Raw genomic sequence first — 15,571 nt, 5'->3', positions numbered from 1 at the left:
AGCCTCCCCATCGCAGAAGCTCATCCTTGCGGTGAACTCACATCCTTGCCTCAAGCGTCTTATCATAATCGATTTCGAACAATTGTATCCTCTCTCACGAAAATTCCTCTCCTCCATACCCCTCTCGCGTATTCACTGCCGGAGATGGGTAATTGACGATGATGAGGAAACCGCCATGGTTCCTCCCCATTTTGTCGACGTCGTCTTTGCTCGCGGCTCTGATGGGCCTCACACCTATAAATTCCATCTCGACACGGCCTTCGATCGACCCTGGACGAGCGTCACTTTCAACAGCTTGCAGACACTGCACGTCGAATGCATAGAAACCGACATCGCTTCCTCGTGCAGCGCGTTTTTCGATCGTCACACCAGTCTGAGAGACATATATCTCAGCGGCCCTGGGTTACGCGACCACCGCGCGATTGAGCACTTCCCGATCTTATCCTCGTTCTACTCCAGCGCACGAGACCGTGATATGTTAGGGTCGTTCTGGGTGGACTTAATCCATATCACGGATAAGCCTAATCCGTCGGACGAGAGCATTGAGCCGTATGAGGGAGTGCCAATGCGTCTCTTCATAGTTGGAGTTAGTATCACGAAGAGGCCCGCGGAGGTGCTTTCCTTCGTTCTGGAGACGTTACCCCCGTGCGATCGCTTGCGTCTCACATGCGATGCAAATATCCAGGAGGCGGGCAACTTCGTGCTTATGGTATGTCTTTACTTTCCAAGCTTTTCCGCTCGGTGTCGCTCACCACATCCTGTCCGCGCCAGTCTTCCCTATGGAATATAATCTTCTCATGTTCTACAAACCTCGGCAAGCTCTCCGAACTGGCGATTGTCGAATTCCCTCTCTGGGACGATCCGCATCGAGTCCCGGAATTCCGACTTAATCCCATCCGTCCCGCCCTCGACGAAGAGCCATTGGGGCTCCAAAAGCTCATGCAAAATATCGTTAACGCATACATCGAGAAGGTGATGAATATGTGTCCAGCTTTGTGCCAGGTGTTTATGACAAGGCCGGACATAGAGGGTCTGCAGGGATGTACAAGGCTTTCGTTTGGGGCGCTGCGAGATGATGAGACGAACCAGACAACGGATTTTTTTCTGAACGCCGAATGAAGCAGGTTGAAGAGTGAACCATGACCGACGGAGGGTAGTGCTGCGGCACCAAAAATTGCATATATAGGACGTCGATGGTCGTGTCTCTGATATTTTATTTTCGGGCGCGTGATGCTGAGTGTTTCTTGCTCCTCCTATGTAATGAGAAAGTGTACCGTTCATAATGCATCGAGAAATGTAGTTCATATTTTTTGAGAATATAGCGGGCTGTCTACTGCGCGTTGCCAACGATGGGGCCTTGGACTTCGGACGCCATATCAGCACGACCTTCCAACACCTGTAGGCCTTCAATCCCAAATGAAGTCCTTGAACTCTGCTTTTACAGCATTTCCTTCGACTCGGGCCGTATAAATGTTGGCAGACCCGATGGTGGTGAGCACAAACCAGAGCTTGACGAGTTTGGAGAAACTCTTAGAACTGCGTACGTCGAGATATTGGTTGGTCGGAGATGATGAATGGGGCCACACGCCACCTGAGTTCGGCAACTCCCCACAACGCCACCGAACCTCGACTCCTTTGCGCTGGTCCTTTGTTCACAACGGGCTATTCCCTCGAGGCTTCCCGTCCTACTGTCAATATCTCTGTCTCTCCTTTCATCGCACATATACCCTCACCATGGCTGCCTCGAGCTCTTCACTATCTTCTGTGGTCTCTAACCTCGTCAGAGCACAAATGGGCGTCTCTATGGCTAAGAACACGAGCCAAGTCACAGACGAGGACCTTGATCGACATGTCGCTGAGTTGATACTGAAAGAGGCGAAGCAGAAGGCTGAGAAGTATGGCAAGGAAGGCTATAAGGCTTATTTACCACAGAATGAGTGGTACGGTCCTCTATTTTGTCTACTTCGCGCAACGTCTCGGCATAATACTGACCGATTCTCCTTCGACCATCACAGGCAAGATAGTAACGCTCCACGCCCGAACAAGCGTTTTTTGTCATCTATCATAAAGTCCACAGATGACCATAATAAAGCTATTTTGCGGGCTCAAGCACAGACTGCGCAGGAGATCCGACAGGAGAGAGAAGAGCAGGAGAGAAAAGAGAGACGGATGAGGGCTGAGGAGGCTGTCGAGGCGGAGAGGATGCGACGGTTAATGGGTGGCTCGAGCTCATCTTCGAGGTCAAAATCGTGGAGGGACAGGAGGGATATCGACGAAGACGACGATGGGAGCTGGAGCTGGAGTGCCAGCGGTAGTAAGAGTCGAACTGGGAAGCGGAGGGAGAGGAGCTGGGAGAGACGTGGCGATGATTATGAGGCTGAGGACAGAGATAGACGGGGTAGTAGGCGACGTCGAGATGGCGAGGGTGGAGACCGCCATGAACGGAGTCGGACACATCGTTCGCGGAGGGAGTCGAGGGAAGGGGAGAAAAGTGCCAGACACGACGACGAAGACAGGCGGCACCATCGATCACGTTCCCCAAACGCTGCCCGACACTCTCGGCGACATACCTCGACCAAGGAAGAAGGGAATGAACCATCTGACCGCGAACGTCGCCACCACATATCTTCACATCGACGACGCCACCGCGACCCTGACGATGAAGGAAGACATCGTGATGATGACAAGGATGATCACCATTCCAATAAACGCTCTCGCCGGACGACATCACCATCGCGCTCGCCTTCACGGTCTCGAACTCTTTCTGATGGCGTGGACGATGTTCGTCCATCCGAGAAGACATCTCGAACCAGCCGAAGCCCAAGTCCACGTCACACAGTCGGCCCCGAAGATCAAGAGGCAGACCTTCGCCGACGCTTGAAAGGCAAAGGCAAAGCCGATAACTCAGTGTCTCATAATACATCCACTCGCACATCCGATACTAGGGCACCGAACCCAACAACATCCCGTCGCCATTCATCTTCGCCTCCCCGACAACGGAGGTCTTCCACACCTCCGTCACGCCGACGCTCACCCTCGCCACCTCCTCACCAGCGGTCACATTCCCCAGCTTCTTCATCCCGACCGCCATCACCCGTCTCCAAGATGGACAAATACTTCGCAGAGTCATACGACCCACGTCTCGACGTTGCACCTCTCACGGCGTCAATCCCTGCCGTCCCTGCTACTGGTCTAATAGATGATGCAGCATACGAAGGTTGGGACGCAATGTTAGAGCTCATACGTATCAGGAGAGAGGACAGAGAGGAGAAGAAGAGGTTGGAGAAGATGGGCATCTCGACGAAGAGTTTGAAGAAGAAGGATAAGGATCGGAAGGGAAAGGGGAGTGGGACACTGAATGGTGGAATGAGTGGTTGGGCGGAGGATGAGGTTAATGTAATGGGGATCGAGTATAAGAAGAAGGGGGAGAAGAGGGAGTGGGATTTGGGGAAGGAGGGATTTTAAGTTTGTGGACGATGGATAGCTTAGTCTTACCGGTGTTCGGAACTCTTTATTCATGTGACTGTGCATCAGTAGAAATGTCACGCAGTTGATATCTGTCTTATCTATCATGTTCTATGTTGCATGTTGTCCTTGGTAGATGCAGTCTTACAGAGGACGTCCTTGAGAGTTCTTTCCAGTAAGTACGCTACTGCTTAGGCCACACCTCATATACGCCACAATACAGATGAAATTGCTGACTAAGCTTCCACCGTTCCAACATCCCGCTCCGATGCCCCTTTCCCTCATCCCTTTCCTTTCTCTTCTGCAATCACTACTTAGTCTCAAATAAAGCCAAGCTGTCTCATCATCCGCTGATACGCTTTGGAGACACCTTAGCAATGCTGCGTGAGATGAATCGGATGTGGTGGTAATATCCCAGATTTTCTTCTCTGAGACAGGAGTGCGTGTCGATCTGGAGCTCCTCAGACATGCGTATATAGGGAAACCAACTTTTAGCCAACCTTCCCGCACAATCCCTTTACGAGTACTTCACTCTCACTTTCATTTCAAGACAGACAGAAGACACCAGACAACTGTGACGGGACAATCCGAGCTCTTGACAATGGCTTCCAACTATACGCAACGCGCAAAGCGTTGGAAAACGACCCCATACCTCGCAGAATGGATCTGTAACGTCTTCTAACATTGTACTTCTCCGTCTGGTCGAAAAGAATGGGAAGAATGGTGAGCGAATTGTCCTTCTAACGCCGACCTTCTGACGACAAACCTCGGTCCGTGGTCGGGATTGTGACGGCAGGGTTCTGGCTTTACTCGGTGAAGACGAAGGAAGAGCCATAATTTCTCATCCGTTTTACAATAGAAGACCTTTCAGGTATCAACCTTGGCTGACGGGTCTAGAGTTGGTTTTCCACCTTGCTGGAGTATGTTCCCAGTCATGGATCATTCCGACCACTAAGTAATACTTGCTCGTATTGGTGTACTAGAACGCATTAGGTATGTGGTACACTCTCCGAATCGTTTGTTTAACTTGTCTCATCAGGCATGATTCACAGGCGCCCATTTTCAGGTACTTTCACTGTATCATATGTTCTGTTCAGTACGGTCGATATGTCGGCCTCCGAGAACACTCCCCAGTATCAGGTAAGTTCATTTCCTCCGTCCTATGATATCACATTTCGATGATATTCTGGTAGACGACGACGTGGCGAAAGCTCACTTGAATGGCTCAGAGTATGTCGCATCAACCTGACTACATATCGGGCCACAACTAACAAACCTCTTGACGTTCAGCGTCGGCATAGTGAGTACTTTACACTACCGCTCATTGTAGACCCACTACGCTTAAACCACAAAAGTTGCGGACTTGGCAGGTCACCGACCGCCCAACATCGATATAAACTTGCTACGTGCCGTCGCGATTTCAGAACTTGTGCGTCCTTTTCAATACTCGCCGTATCGGTCTAAGCCCTGAACGAAGCTATAATCGTTCTCAATATAGGATAAAGTGAAGGATACACTTGAGATGTGGCGCACCAATCCCGACATGTTCTTTCCACACATAAAGCGGCAAGGCGAAGTCCTAACTCGGATCGAGGTCCGCCCTCAGGCACCTTCGGATCGTTCACGAGCCGAAGTGCAGATGGACAATGGGTTCAGGATGTCCATGCATACGATGACGGTTCGCTCTCTCCTGCTTCTTGACTCTATGAAACAACGGCTGACACGGTGGTGGGATATAGATCGCCCACGCAGCCTGGTCGGGGGCGGTCCAACTATTCGATGATTTTGAAAGGATGGGTATCAAGACCCCCTCCGCACTAGAGAGGGCGTACAAGACAGATGCAAAGTTCCTGTGGCGACTCGCGAGCTGCCTCGCTCAAGTAGGAGAGATAATAGGTGAGAACAATCACGGCGCGGGATCCGGGCACTCTTGGACTGATTTACTGCCCCACAGAAATGATGACGGAGGACTTTTCTCTCCGTCTCGTTTCCTGCGAAGCGTTCCGTCCATTTTTCAATCTACGCATCGTGCGCGCGTCCATCCTCCATCATCATGTTTCTTGATTAACCTAGTTCATTTTCAGCCCGAAGATGGGACAAGAGCCGTGGCAAAATTGAAAAACGAGTACCGGGATTCGATACACCAAAGTCCATTATATGGGCTAGACCGACTTGTTGGTTTCAGTGGCACGTCGTTGCAGGTGTTACCGTTTCTTCGTGGTTTAGGTGAAGCTCTTGTGAGTAGGGCGACAGGTTTACTATTCATACCGTTCGGGCAATTGAATCTTGAAAAATTGCATATATCAGGAGAATGATCCCACCGAGATCACCAAGTTCGACAACGCTTTGTACGACGATTTAGGGGACCTATCCGCTGGTGAGTCCATATTTCCTCCTACATCTCGATAATCGAAGTCACGCTGATTATTCGTTGTTCTTCGCAACATCAGCCTATGAGTTCCATTACAGCATCCTCGACAGTGACTTTGGTATCGAACTAAAGAGGCACGTCCTCGAGCTTGGCACGCATGCGGAAGGCCTCGAGCATGTTCCACACTTCCTAGACGAAGTCCTCTTCGTACAACCCAGAGGAGTCCCAGATCAGTCTCATCCCGAAGACTGGAAAGGATATTCATCGTGGGGGTCTGTAGGAGTATATGTCCGTGGACAATCTTTCTCTTTAGCCCTACCTTGGTTGCACTTCTCCATAGTGCCCCTCATCGACGCTTATGCGAACGATCCACGACCGGAAGTCTTCTATGTCACGTTCGACGAGTTCTGGGCGGGTGTAGATGATTACGTCTACGGAGAGCATTTTGCGGGGATATTGGACAGGCCTGAGTCCCCTGGTGCTGTACCAAAGCGACTTGGATACCCTCGGTCCGACGATTCAGATCGACCCTCTGCGGCACGGAATTTTATCCATACATCTAGCCCAATATCAGTCGGCAACGGCGAGTCGTCGGACGACACTGTCTTGGAACTGTTTCTAGGAGCTTTGTCAATAGGGATACCGGGAGAGCCTGCAATGTCGGGGCATGCTTTTCGTACGGCCATCAACGAGTTGTGTCCGCCGAAGAAGAAAGTGAAGGCTCGGAAATCTGCGGTTCAGGTCGTCGGGATTGAGCGCCCTCGGACACCTGAACCGGAGGTTTTGGAAGACTGGTCCGAACCGCTTGTAGAGTTCCTTCCAGAACAATACCGGCTAGGAAAGAAGACTATGAAGGTTAGTGGGTCCTCGACGGGGTCATAATCTCTGTATAATTGACCTTCATCCACCACCAGGTGTTCCACCAACTTCTTGATTATGACGAACATGCCGGAGACAGCGCTGAAGCGAGAGAAAAGAGGGGGCAGCTACGTTGGCAAGAGTTTGAACGTGTGCGTATGCATATTCTCTAATGCTCACAGTATCTATCTTGACTTTGACTCAACAGGCAATGAAACGGTGCGTATGACTTGCTTCAAGATAGCGGCGATTGGGACGTTTTCACTAAAATACCTCAATAGCGTCGGTTTCGAAGTGATCCAGTCTGCCGGATCATCCGTCCGGTTTGATCCTCCTGCGAAGAGAGCCAGACCGGTCACATTCCATCGTGTTCGTCCTTCTTCTATCTTCCGCTCTCCATGAAGATTGACACATTCGACTGCTTATCGTAGCCCCATCCTGATCCCACAATGAGTCCTTGGCTAATGAAATGGTGAGCGCGACTGGATTGTATTTTTCTCAACAAGGATACGGAGCACTAACAATGATACCGATTTAGGATTGGTGCTCGTTTACGAAGGACCTATGGCTGGACAGCTTCTACTTTCCAGCGACAGATATCCTCCAACGTATGATATCCTTTCGGGTTCGTTTGACGACATTAGCGGAATAGCATCTTATTACATTAGGGCGTACGCTACTCCCCTCAGAGATGTATTAATACATATTTCTACTGGAGATTGCAGCTCCAAAGTCTTGAGGTGGACAGGCTGTGAGCCGACGCGGCGATACACTCTGTTTATAAATTATTCAGCTCGACCTATGCTCAACGCTGCGAATACGATTAGCTACTAAGCCTCGACAACAATCCAGACCTTTCCACTCACCAACCGGTTCAGAGCCATCCCAAGCTCCAACGCTCGCGGCCTCGCTAAGAAGCCATCAATCCTTCCTTCCTCCATCAAGACATCTAGCCCCTGCCTGTCCAGATTCTCACTGATCCTGCGTAGTGCGTCTGTGATGGTTGTATCTTTCTCCTTTGCTATCTTCTTGAGAGCAGATGCGATAGACCTCGTCTGGCTGTCGTGGCAGAGCTGCACGAGCGAGTTCAAGTTGAGGCTATTGTCCTCAGTAAATTGAATCGTCGCACGACCACGGACGGCAAGCTTTGCTCCAGGGAGGGGAAGTGTTCTGATATTGAGGTGTCGATGCGCGACTTTGCCAAATGCGACGTCTAAAGTGTCGCCAAAATCGATGCCGAGCCTTAGACAGACACTAAGAGGAGTTGGAGACTGTCTACTTACCCTCATGCTCGGAGACCACAGACGGGATCTCTTGTGATATGGACCGTGCTGCATCCGTGATGTCGTGGCACTCGTAGTTTCGCATTTCAAGAACCAGATCGGCAACGTCGCAATAATCACCTACAAAAACGAAGTCGTGAGCGCCTTTTTTTCGTACAATTATATCGGGAAGGATCCATACCGCAACCACCAATAACAAGCACCGACGAACATCTGTGTTCTCTGTACATGGAACGGATCTGATCGATAAATTGAGTCAATGTTCAGGATTAAGTATACTCAAACGACGCTGTGAGATATTGTGATACTAGCTTTGAAGATTAGAGGCGTGATGGGATCCGCTTTGATGAGCCTCTGCATTCGTCTATCGCGGATGAGGAAATTCGTAGCACAAGTATCCTCGTCAAAGAGAATGGTGTCGGCGCCGAGCTCAAGCGCCTGGTTCAAATATGATTAGCCTTAATAGGACAACACAGAGGCGAAACACACCTCAATCACCCCGGCCGCCATTGACGTGCTTCCGCTCGCATCCTTCGTGGAGAACGAGGTGGTGGATAATCCGCCGGGGAGGTTGTTGATAAAGGGAGAAATATCAACATTCTCGATTGACCGCCCGTCTTCGCCTTGAATGGAGACGCATGATGACGAAGTTACGACAAACTCTCGTCCATCTGAAGATCCAGTAAGTCGACATGTACGGAGAGGTTTGGCTGAAGAGACACACCTCCTGGAATATGATTGTAGCATCCCATGGATAGGGCATCTAAAAGCGTTGATTTTCCCTACCGCCGCTGAATTAGCGCAAAAAGTTTTTTCTCAGACGATTTACCTACATGAAAACCGCCTCCGGTGATCAGGGTGATGCCTTCTGGTATGCCCATGCCAGAAACCTCGCGGCCACTCGGTAACGTGAACTTGCGCTCCAGATTCGCGGGCGACCTGAATTTCACAAGGCTTGAGTGGCGTAGAGGCAGATCTGAAGCCCCGCTTGCTCGCGGGAGGAGTGCGCCATTGGCCACAAACGCGGATAGACCTGGAGTGGTATCATACATATCAAGCCCTACGAGCTTGGAGAACGTCAAACATGAGACAAACCGGCTGATCGAACGAGCTCCCGCAAAGTCTCCTGGTCTTCTATGCTTTTAATATACAAGTCAAGCTCCTTTGCATCATGAGACGCATATACCAGTTGTTTCGCCAAGGAGGGCAATTCCGACCGGAATATCTCTGTTGCTAGTTGGCCCATGATAGTTCGACCTGTGATGTGCACGTCAGGAAGAGATAGCGAGAAACGGTGGAGCATAGTTCACCTTGTGCAGGAAGACCAAGCGTAAAGCGCGCCTCAATTCCCGTGTCACCGATGACGATCGAGCTTCTCTGGAGGATTTGTTGGCCAGGTTTGTCAACATTGATATCTCCACCCTTGGCCCCTCCCCATCCCGATGATCTCGAACCGAGCGATTTAGTGACGACAGCATTGACCAGGCGTCGTGTGAGGAAGTCAGATAGAGCTATAGTCCTATGCGCATAGTTGAAGAATGAGTCGTTAGAGCCCCATTGGAAAGCATGACTCACCGTATTGAGTTTAAGTATAGGTCCCTAGGGAACTTAGCCGCGTCATGTTTAACGTGCAGGCGAAGTTTGCTCGGGGGAGCGTAAGGGTCGCTCTGGACATGGTCGACATGCAAGCAAAAATAGGAATAATCCCATGAGCCTATACGAATCGATGAGTTATATTTAGTTCGTCAACGATGGTCGTACCTCTTCGAGGCCTACTTACCTTCGATATCCCGATATGCCGGATACGACTTTCCATCCAACCTGAGCAGCTCGGACTGTAACACATCAAACGTGCGCGCAAGATCTACAAGATAAATGATGAATGCACCAGCTATCAAACATGTGAAATTCATGGCACATTAAGGCCTACCATCATTCGCGCGAAAGCGTTTGTGAGGATGCTGGCCTTGAGGAGTCTGGGAACCGCTCCCGTTGCCACCACCGCCTCTTCCTCGCCCGCCACCATAAAGGTTCTTATAATATGTACCACGTCCCCGACCTGGAAGTCACATATAAGAACGTTTCTAAGTCACCAATTAAGTAGCGGGTATCACTCACCTGCCATTAGCGAGAGAATTTATCGTGCTTGCACTACTCGGCGCAAGTGGCCAGGATCAAAGAATTGAGTAGTGAACTTGAACTTGAGATCAAGTACACATTCGGACTGATGCACAACAATAACTTCGCGTTGTTGTCCCTGGACAAAGTTTGTAGAGATGATCGTGGTGTAAGTGACTCAGCAGATAAAGGCGATGGTCAGGGAAGGAAGCTCACGACACGATTTCAACATTCGCGCGGCGAATACTTTAGTGGCGTTCCGGCACAATCCGCTGTGGCGCTTCGTCCGACCAAAGCAACACAGTGATTTTTGCCTCAGATTTTTGAAGGGTACGCAAACAGCTTGCCCACTTAAGCTTAAGCTTCCCATCCAAAAGGATGGGGGCTTATAGTATTACACGATACAGACAGAGCGAATGATACGGTACAAATCGGAAGCCGAAGGTAAGTACTAGCGGACATAATGTAACTTCACTGGCACTGTTCAAAGCTGGCAAGACATCAGGTGCTGGATGAAGAAATTCGAGAGAGAAATCACACTCACGACATCTCGGTGACCGTCTTTGTTAGTCTAAGTGCAGTATGCACCTCCCGTAGTTGCCACACAGCAGGTGGGACACGCACAACCCGCAGAATAGACGAAGACGTCGCTGCCTGAGCAGGTGTACACGAAAGCGTTACCCCCGTTGATGGAGGCGTCCTGAGAGCACCCGTAACCACCTACACGATAGATGATGAAGTCAAGGAATATGAGTATTATACCGAGACAGCGATGAAACAGGACTGTACGCACCAGGACTATCGCAAGGTTGTCCGATAGGGTTATAAGCCTGAACGCCGCTGAAGGCGAATACGACAAGGGATGCAATAGCCAGAAGTTGCATGTTTGCTGAGAAGAGGGTGGATGTGTAGTGGTGATGTTACGAGTGCGATCTGAGTTTTTTGACGAGGTGAGTTGGTATTGTGCTGTATGGACTCTCCGACCTTATATAGCCGTAAGAAATGAGATGCTCGGTCATCCAATGCCACAATCATTTGACTCCACTCCTCTGAGAGCACGACAAGCCCAGTGAACACTACAGAGACTGACACTTGTTGTGGGGTACCACATGCTTCACTCGATGGTGCAGCCTCTGGACAGCCCTTGCGCTATTTATTCCATCACTCGATCATGATGCCATCTGAGCACCGAGAGAGAGACTGTCACAGGAATGATAGGAGAGAGTGAGTGTGATCGGAAGAGTCAACACGACTGCTGTGAACTATCCAGCGACCGTCTCCACTGAGGCAGTTGTTCGTTTTACGGATTTAGTTTTCATGAAAGCTTTTCATATTCGGCACCACATAAATTGAAGACCCCAAACGTGATGCTCTTGGACCACGATCGTGACGTTGCCAGCGCAAGACAAACCACATACCATATCCATTCGAGGTTTATCCCCAAACCGATGCCAGAATGTTCGGGTGTAAGTGACCCAACAGCCTTAATCAGTCCTATTCGCACGATCTGATGAGACGGACATAAGTATCAGCATGGTCATCATTTGGTAGTGAAGAGCACATAAAAGTTCCGTGTTGGTCGGCGTACATACCAGCTGAATACTGTCCGCATACACCGTCAATGGCCAGAGCCCACGATCGTCAATGCCTTCGAGGCCGGCGTTGAGGGAGAGCAATGTGACAGTATTTGAATCTCCAGAATCACTCCAGATGATACACAGAAGCTCAAGAAATCGAGAGGATTGACATTACACGGTATAAATAGAGTCCGACCCTATACGGTACAAATCAAAAGCCGAAGGCACTATGCGAAAACACTCTAGGATTCAGAGCCGACGGCATGTCAGATACTGCAGCTTACAGATGACTTGGATCGCGAAATCTGACTTACGATACTTGCCGGTATTCCTTGTTTGTCTAAGTACAATGGGCACCGCCCGTAGTTGACACACAGCAAGTGGGGCATGCGCAGCCGGAGGAGTACACAAAGGCGTTGTTTCCGGAGCAAGTGTAGATGAAAGCGTTACCCCCGTTCAGGGAGTCGTCCTGCGAGCAGCCGTACCCACCTAGAGGATAAAGGTTTGATCAATGCATAATTTGATGGGGAAAACACGTTGAACATACCGGGGACATCACAATGCTTTCCGATGGGGTTGTAGGCTTGGACGCCACCGAGGGCAAAGGCGACAATGGCGGTGAGAGCGAGGAGCTGCATGTCGGTCAAGAAAAGTTTGCTGGGGTGCTGAAGGTGGTGAAAGGGTGATGCGAGTGCTCTGGGTGAGATGAGACAGTGCCATACAGGACATGCTCGCTCTTATACAGTGGCAAAGAGCTCGGTGTCCGACTTCCCTACACCACTTAAGCATCGACCCTCCCCTATAATTCCAGCTGAACAGGTGAGGCTCGTCGCGTACATGAAACGCCACTGGACTCGATCCATGCTATGGTATCCCATGCTCCGCTCGTCGGTTGAATGGCTCCAGGTAGCCATGTCTCATTATTCGATCATGATGCGCTCTGTGCACTAAAATCGAGGGCTCGACTGGGCGCGATCCAAACAAGTGAACATAAGCAGGAGTGAGTTCTTTTTCATCGCGTTTCACTGGTTTCAACAGCATGATTGACGAACATGTGAATGTAATCGCACAGCTGTAGACGCTTGGCTATTGTCCACGGTGTAGTAGCGTGTTGTCACCGTAAGAGTTCAGCGATTGAACTATGCCTGATAAGTATATGTATGGCATAACCTATTTTCCAAAGAATGATAGGAGCGGTAGCATAGATGTCCGTGGCCCAGATAATAATGAGAGCTCCTACACAAGGAGGTTTGGGGGTGTTAGCAGAAACGGTCAAACCTGCGTCAAAAAGGCTGAGGATTTTCGTGCAGCGGAGTTTGGACACCTCGGCGGAATCCGATCTTTTTCTGCCGCTGTTTGAATTACCTTACCTTACCTTTCATGTCTCGAGCTCAGCACACTTCAACTAGTAGCATCTCAAGCAGCGACCTACCCGGAGCTATGCTAATTATTTTGGATGGAGTATGCAACTGAAATTACTCACCCCAGACTTTCTTCTAAAATAAACGCTACTGGGTGTTCGTCCCTCAGGCTTCGCCGAGGACGATGGAAGTCGTTCTAAACAGTTCTCTCCCACTGTGCTCTGAAGCCCTCATATCTGTACACCACTCATCAACCGATTTTACTCTTCAAGCACGATCTTCCTGATTATCGACGCACGACGCGCGCACCTGTGTGGCTCGCTTTCGAAGGGGTTACAGTCTTCCACTGATACAATTCTCAAGTAATTCTTCATGTACGGCTGAAGAATTCATATCGATAAAAGGCGCGTACTCAGACTGCACGCTGTGCATGCATGGCCCTAATAGAGCGCGGCTCGGTAAGTGAAACGATTGTTCTCTAGAGCAACCCCCATATCACCCGATCAAATGCTCTTTTGAGGGCATGGAGCTCTGCACGGATTTTTGGATCTGACTGCCCCATGGAATAGGAGTGTTTCCGACGCTTAGGCCTCAAAGGCCAATGCGATGAAGTCAGTGCTCTCGGGTCTCCCTGGCGCTCAGCACTGCCAACCTTAGTGAGCGCTCATCGACTCAGAAGAAGCCTTGGACGGAAAATTCTCTGTCTGTATTTCGATTCCCGAGGCCGAGGCTGTTTCCCTTATGTCCCGTTTCTCGAATAATTGTTAGTTTTATAGTGGACGGTGGCTTTTGGGTACTATGCTCACAGTCGTACGTTGACGTTCATCATCAGCATGGTGTCATATATATTTGTGTTATGCACAGAGAATTAGCACCTCGAGATTCATTGTGCTTTATGGCATACCACGAACACCACCGCGCCTCTTCGTCGGCCTCACGAGATCAAGAGGCTTCACCTTCGTCTTCGCCGCCCCATCTGTCCCCTGCCAGTGTGGCCCGCTCAAGTACGTCAAGGACCTTGACGGCACGTCGAACACGTCAGAATCTCCCTCTGCACCCTCTGCACCCTTCAAAGTCAACCAATCCGCCTCCTCCCTCATCCAGATCGATTCTCCCAACGCCGCACATTCCTTCTCCTCTGCTTTCACGGTCACATTCCCATTTGTGCCGAGCATAACTCGTACGTCCCTTAGCTCGATCGCTAGCCTTCTTCGAGAGCTGTTTATCGTGCTCTGCGGCTCGGGCGTCTTTGAATGTAGGACCAGAGAGGACGGAAAGCTCAGGATATTCTGTAACAGCGAGGATGATGGAGCTCGCGGAATCCTGTTGATGGGATAATTTGGCGTCGTTGACGTCGGTGGCAGAAAGAGTAGGGGAGGAGGGAGCGAGAGCGGGGTTGGATGTGACGGCAATGTGCGTGGTGATAGTGGTAGTAGCGTTAGCAGTGGGCATTAGCGAATACGATAGGTTATTCGCAATAGATGGGGAGGTGATTGAGAGTGGGTATAAGTGGGGGTGGGGATGGTAGTTGCAGAAGAGGGAAGTGGGCCTTTCGTCAGAGGGAAGTCTGAAGAAAGGCCAAAACTGAGCCTTAATGACGCAGTCGAGCTAATAAGGCTCAGGTCTCAGGCTCTCGAGCGGAGAAGTCGGGTCCGGGAGGAGTGAAGCGACAAGTCACCAAGTGCGCTGGTTCCGGGAAACATCGTCAAGATAGATAAGTGCGGCTCTGACGAGTACTACAGCCAATTAAACTGGAAGTGGACTGGACCGTCTGTCTGAACGAGGCGGAGCACCGTCTTTGATGGGAGCCGGAGCGTACAAGTCCACAGAGCCTTGCCAAATAAAAATCAACAATGAGAACATGGATTGGCTGGTGCCAAATGACGAGATCAAAGCACTACAGGACTCTCAGGCTCATGCACAACAACATTCTTTGCAGCCTTACTCACAAATGAAAGTGACCATCAATCAGGGAAATAAAAAAAGAGAAGAAGAAAAGGTGTTGCACCAATTGTCAATCGCGAAGAGCATGCTGTAGGGGAAGAGGGATCTTTCTAATTTTCAGACACTGCACTGCTCCTTTGCCTTCTTGGCACTCTCCCTCGATTTTTTGGCCATGGTCCCTACGAAACATATCAAGAATTGACACAGCAATGAAAGCATACGAGACAACATACATTCGTAATCCCTACCTTCCGCTCAACATAGCTGTCATCGGAGGCCACCGAACTTTGAGATTTCTGCCGAGCCTTCTCTGCGGACTGCAGGGCCTCCAGGCCGTTGGAGATCTTTTGAAGGATTGACTCCCTCATCTTCTCTTGCACCTCAACGTCTATCTCAGGGAACTTCAAGTTGGGGCACACCCATGGGGCGATGAGTTGACTATGGGAGCCGCGAGTGTTGTTCTCCAACTTCGTCACCGCCCTGTACGATGCAAAACACTCGGCGCACAGAGCGCATGACAGTTTGGAGACGCCGAAGTACGAGTAGAGGCCGGCCTGTCCATGGAGGCTCGCAAGGAGCGTACACTCGCAGTGA

At 50.3% G+C, this 15,571-nt stretch overlaps 5 protein-coding genes across 5 annotated transcripts; 2 read left to right on the top strand and 3 right to left on the bottom strand.

The window, feature by feature from the left end:
• The first annotated feature begins 1,685 nt into the window (after positions 1 to 1,685).
• On the top strand, positions 1,686 to 3,546 carry STEHIDRAFT_148829 (uncharacterized protein). The gene is made up of 2 exons (XM_007307329.1): positions 1,686 to 1,940; positions 2,016 to 3,546. The coding sequence occupies exons 1-2, from the start codon at positions 1,735 to 1,737 to the stop codon at positions 3,463 to 3,465; spliced, it is 1,656 nt and encodes a 551-aa protein (XP_007307391.1). The 5' UTR covers positions 1,686 to 1,734; the 3' UTR covers positions 3,466 to 3,546.
• A 288-nt stretch (positions 3,547 to 3,834) lies between these two features.
• STEHIDRAFT_170563 (uncharacterized protein) lies at positions 3,835 to 7,373 on the top strand. Its single transcript, XM_007307328.1, has 18 exons — positions 3,835 to 4,188; positions 4,262 to 4,385; positions 4,449 to 4,458; positions 4,518 to 4,605; positions 4,659 to 4,695; positions 4,756 to 4,765; positions 4,821 to 4,894; positions 4,964 to 5,143; positions 5,205 to 5,361; positions 5,420 to 5,493; positions 5,550 to 5,702; positions 5,773 to 5,842; positions 5,916 to 6,691; positions 6,751 to 6,846; positions 6,903 to 6,913; positions 6,976 to 7,063; positions 7,126 to 7,166; positions 7,233 to 7,373. The coding sequence occupies exons 4-18, from the start codon at positions 4,550 to 4,552 to the stop codon at positions 7,306 to 7,308; spliced, it is 1,899 nt and encodes a 632-aa protein (XP_007307390.1). The 5' UTR covers positions 3,835 to 4,188; positions 4,262 to 4,385; positions 4,449 to 4,458; positions 4,518 to 4,549; the 3' UTR covers positions 7,309 to 7,373.
• Positions 7,374 to 7,382: 9 nt separating this feature from the next.
• STEHIDRAFT_141068 (uncharacterized protein) lies at positions 7,383 to 10,255 on the bottom strand. The gene is made up of 14 exons (XM_007307327.1): positions 10,096 to 10,255; positions 9,908 to 10,036; positions 9,758 to 9,841; positions 9,553 to 9,691; positions 9,288 to 9,496; positions 9,073 to 9,234; positions 8,811 to 9,010; positions 8,702 to 8,759; positions 8,467 to 8,648; positions 8,290 to 8,415; positions 8,159 to 8,216; positions 7,978 to 8,097; positions 7,561 to 7,907; positions 7,383 to 7,505 (listed from the first exon to the last, which is right to left on the bottom strand). The coding sequence occupies exons 1-14, from the start codon at positions 10,100 to 10,102 to the stop codon at positions 7,500 to 7,502; spliced, it is 1,827 nt and encodes a 608-aa protein (XP_007307389.1). The 5' UTR covers positions 10,103 to 10,255; the 3' UTR covers positions 7,383 to 7,499.
• A 183-nt stretch (positions 10,256 to 10,438) lies between these two features.
• Positions 10,439 to 11,765, bottom strand: STEHIDRAFT_123684 (uncharacterized protein). The gene is made up of 5 exons (XM_007307326.1): positions 11,688 to 11,765; positions 11,514 to 11,602; positions 10,889 to 11,028; positions 10,640 to 10,815; positions 10,439 to 10,585 (listed from the first exon to the last, which is right to left on the bottom strand). The coding sequence occupies exons 3-4, from the start codon at positions 10,977 to 10,979 to the stop codon at positions 10,667 to 10,669; spliced, it is 240 nt and encodes a 79-aa protein (XP_007307388.1). The 5' UTR covers positions 10,980 to 11,028; positions 11,514 to 11,602; positions 11,688 to 11,765; the 3' UTR covers positions 10,439 to 10,585; positions 10,640 to 10,666.
• A 2,161-nt stretch (positions 11,766 to 13,926) lies between these two features.
• On the bottom strand, positions 13,927 to 14,485 carry STEHIDRAFT_113406 (uncharacterized protein; the record flags this gene model as incomplete). Its single annotated transcript, XM_007307325.1, has 2 exons — positions 13,927 to 14,171; positions 14,218 to 14,485. The coding sequence occupies 2 exons, from the start codon at positions 14,483 to 14,485 to the stop codon at positions 13,927 to 13,929; spliced, it is 513 nt and encodes a 170-aa protein (XP_007307387.1).
• Positions 14,486 to 15,571: the final 1,086 nt, after the last annotated feature.

This window comes from Stereum hirsutum (assembly GCF_000264905.1).
Source record: "Stereum hirsutum FP-91666 SS1 unplaced genomic scaffold STEHIscaffold_13, whole genome shotgun sequence".
NCBI lineage: Eukaryota > Fungi > Basidiomycota > Agaricomycetes > Russulales > Stereaceae > Stereum > Stereum hirsutum.
The sequence above is the reverse complement of the archived record's forward strand: the minus strand, read 5'-3'. Positions and strand labels throughout refer to the sequence as shown.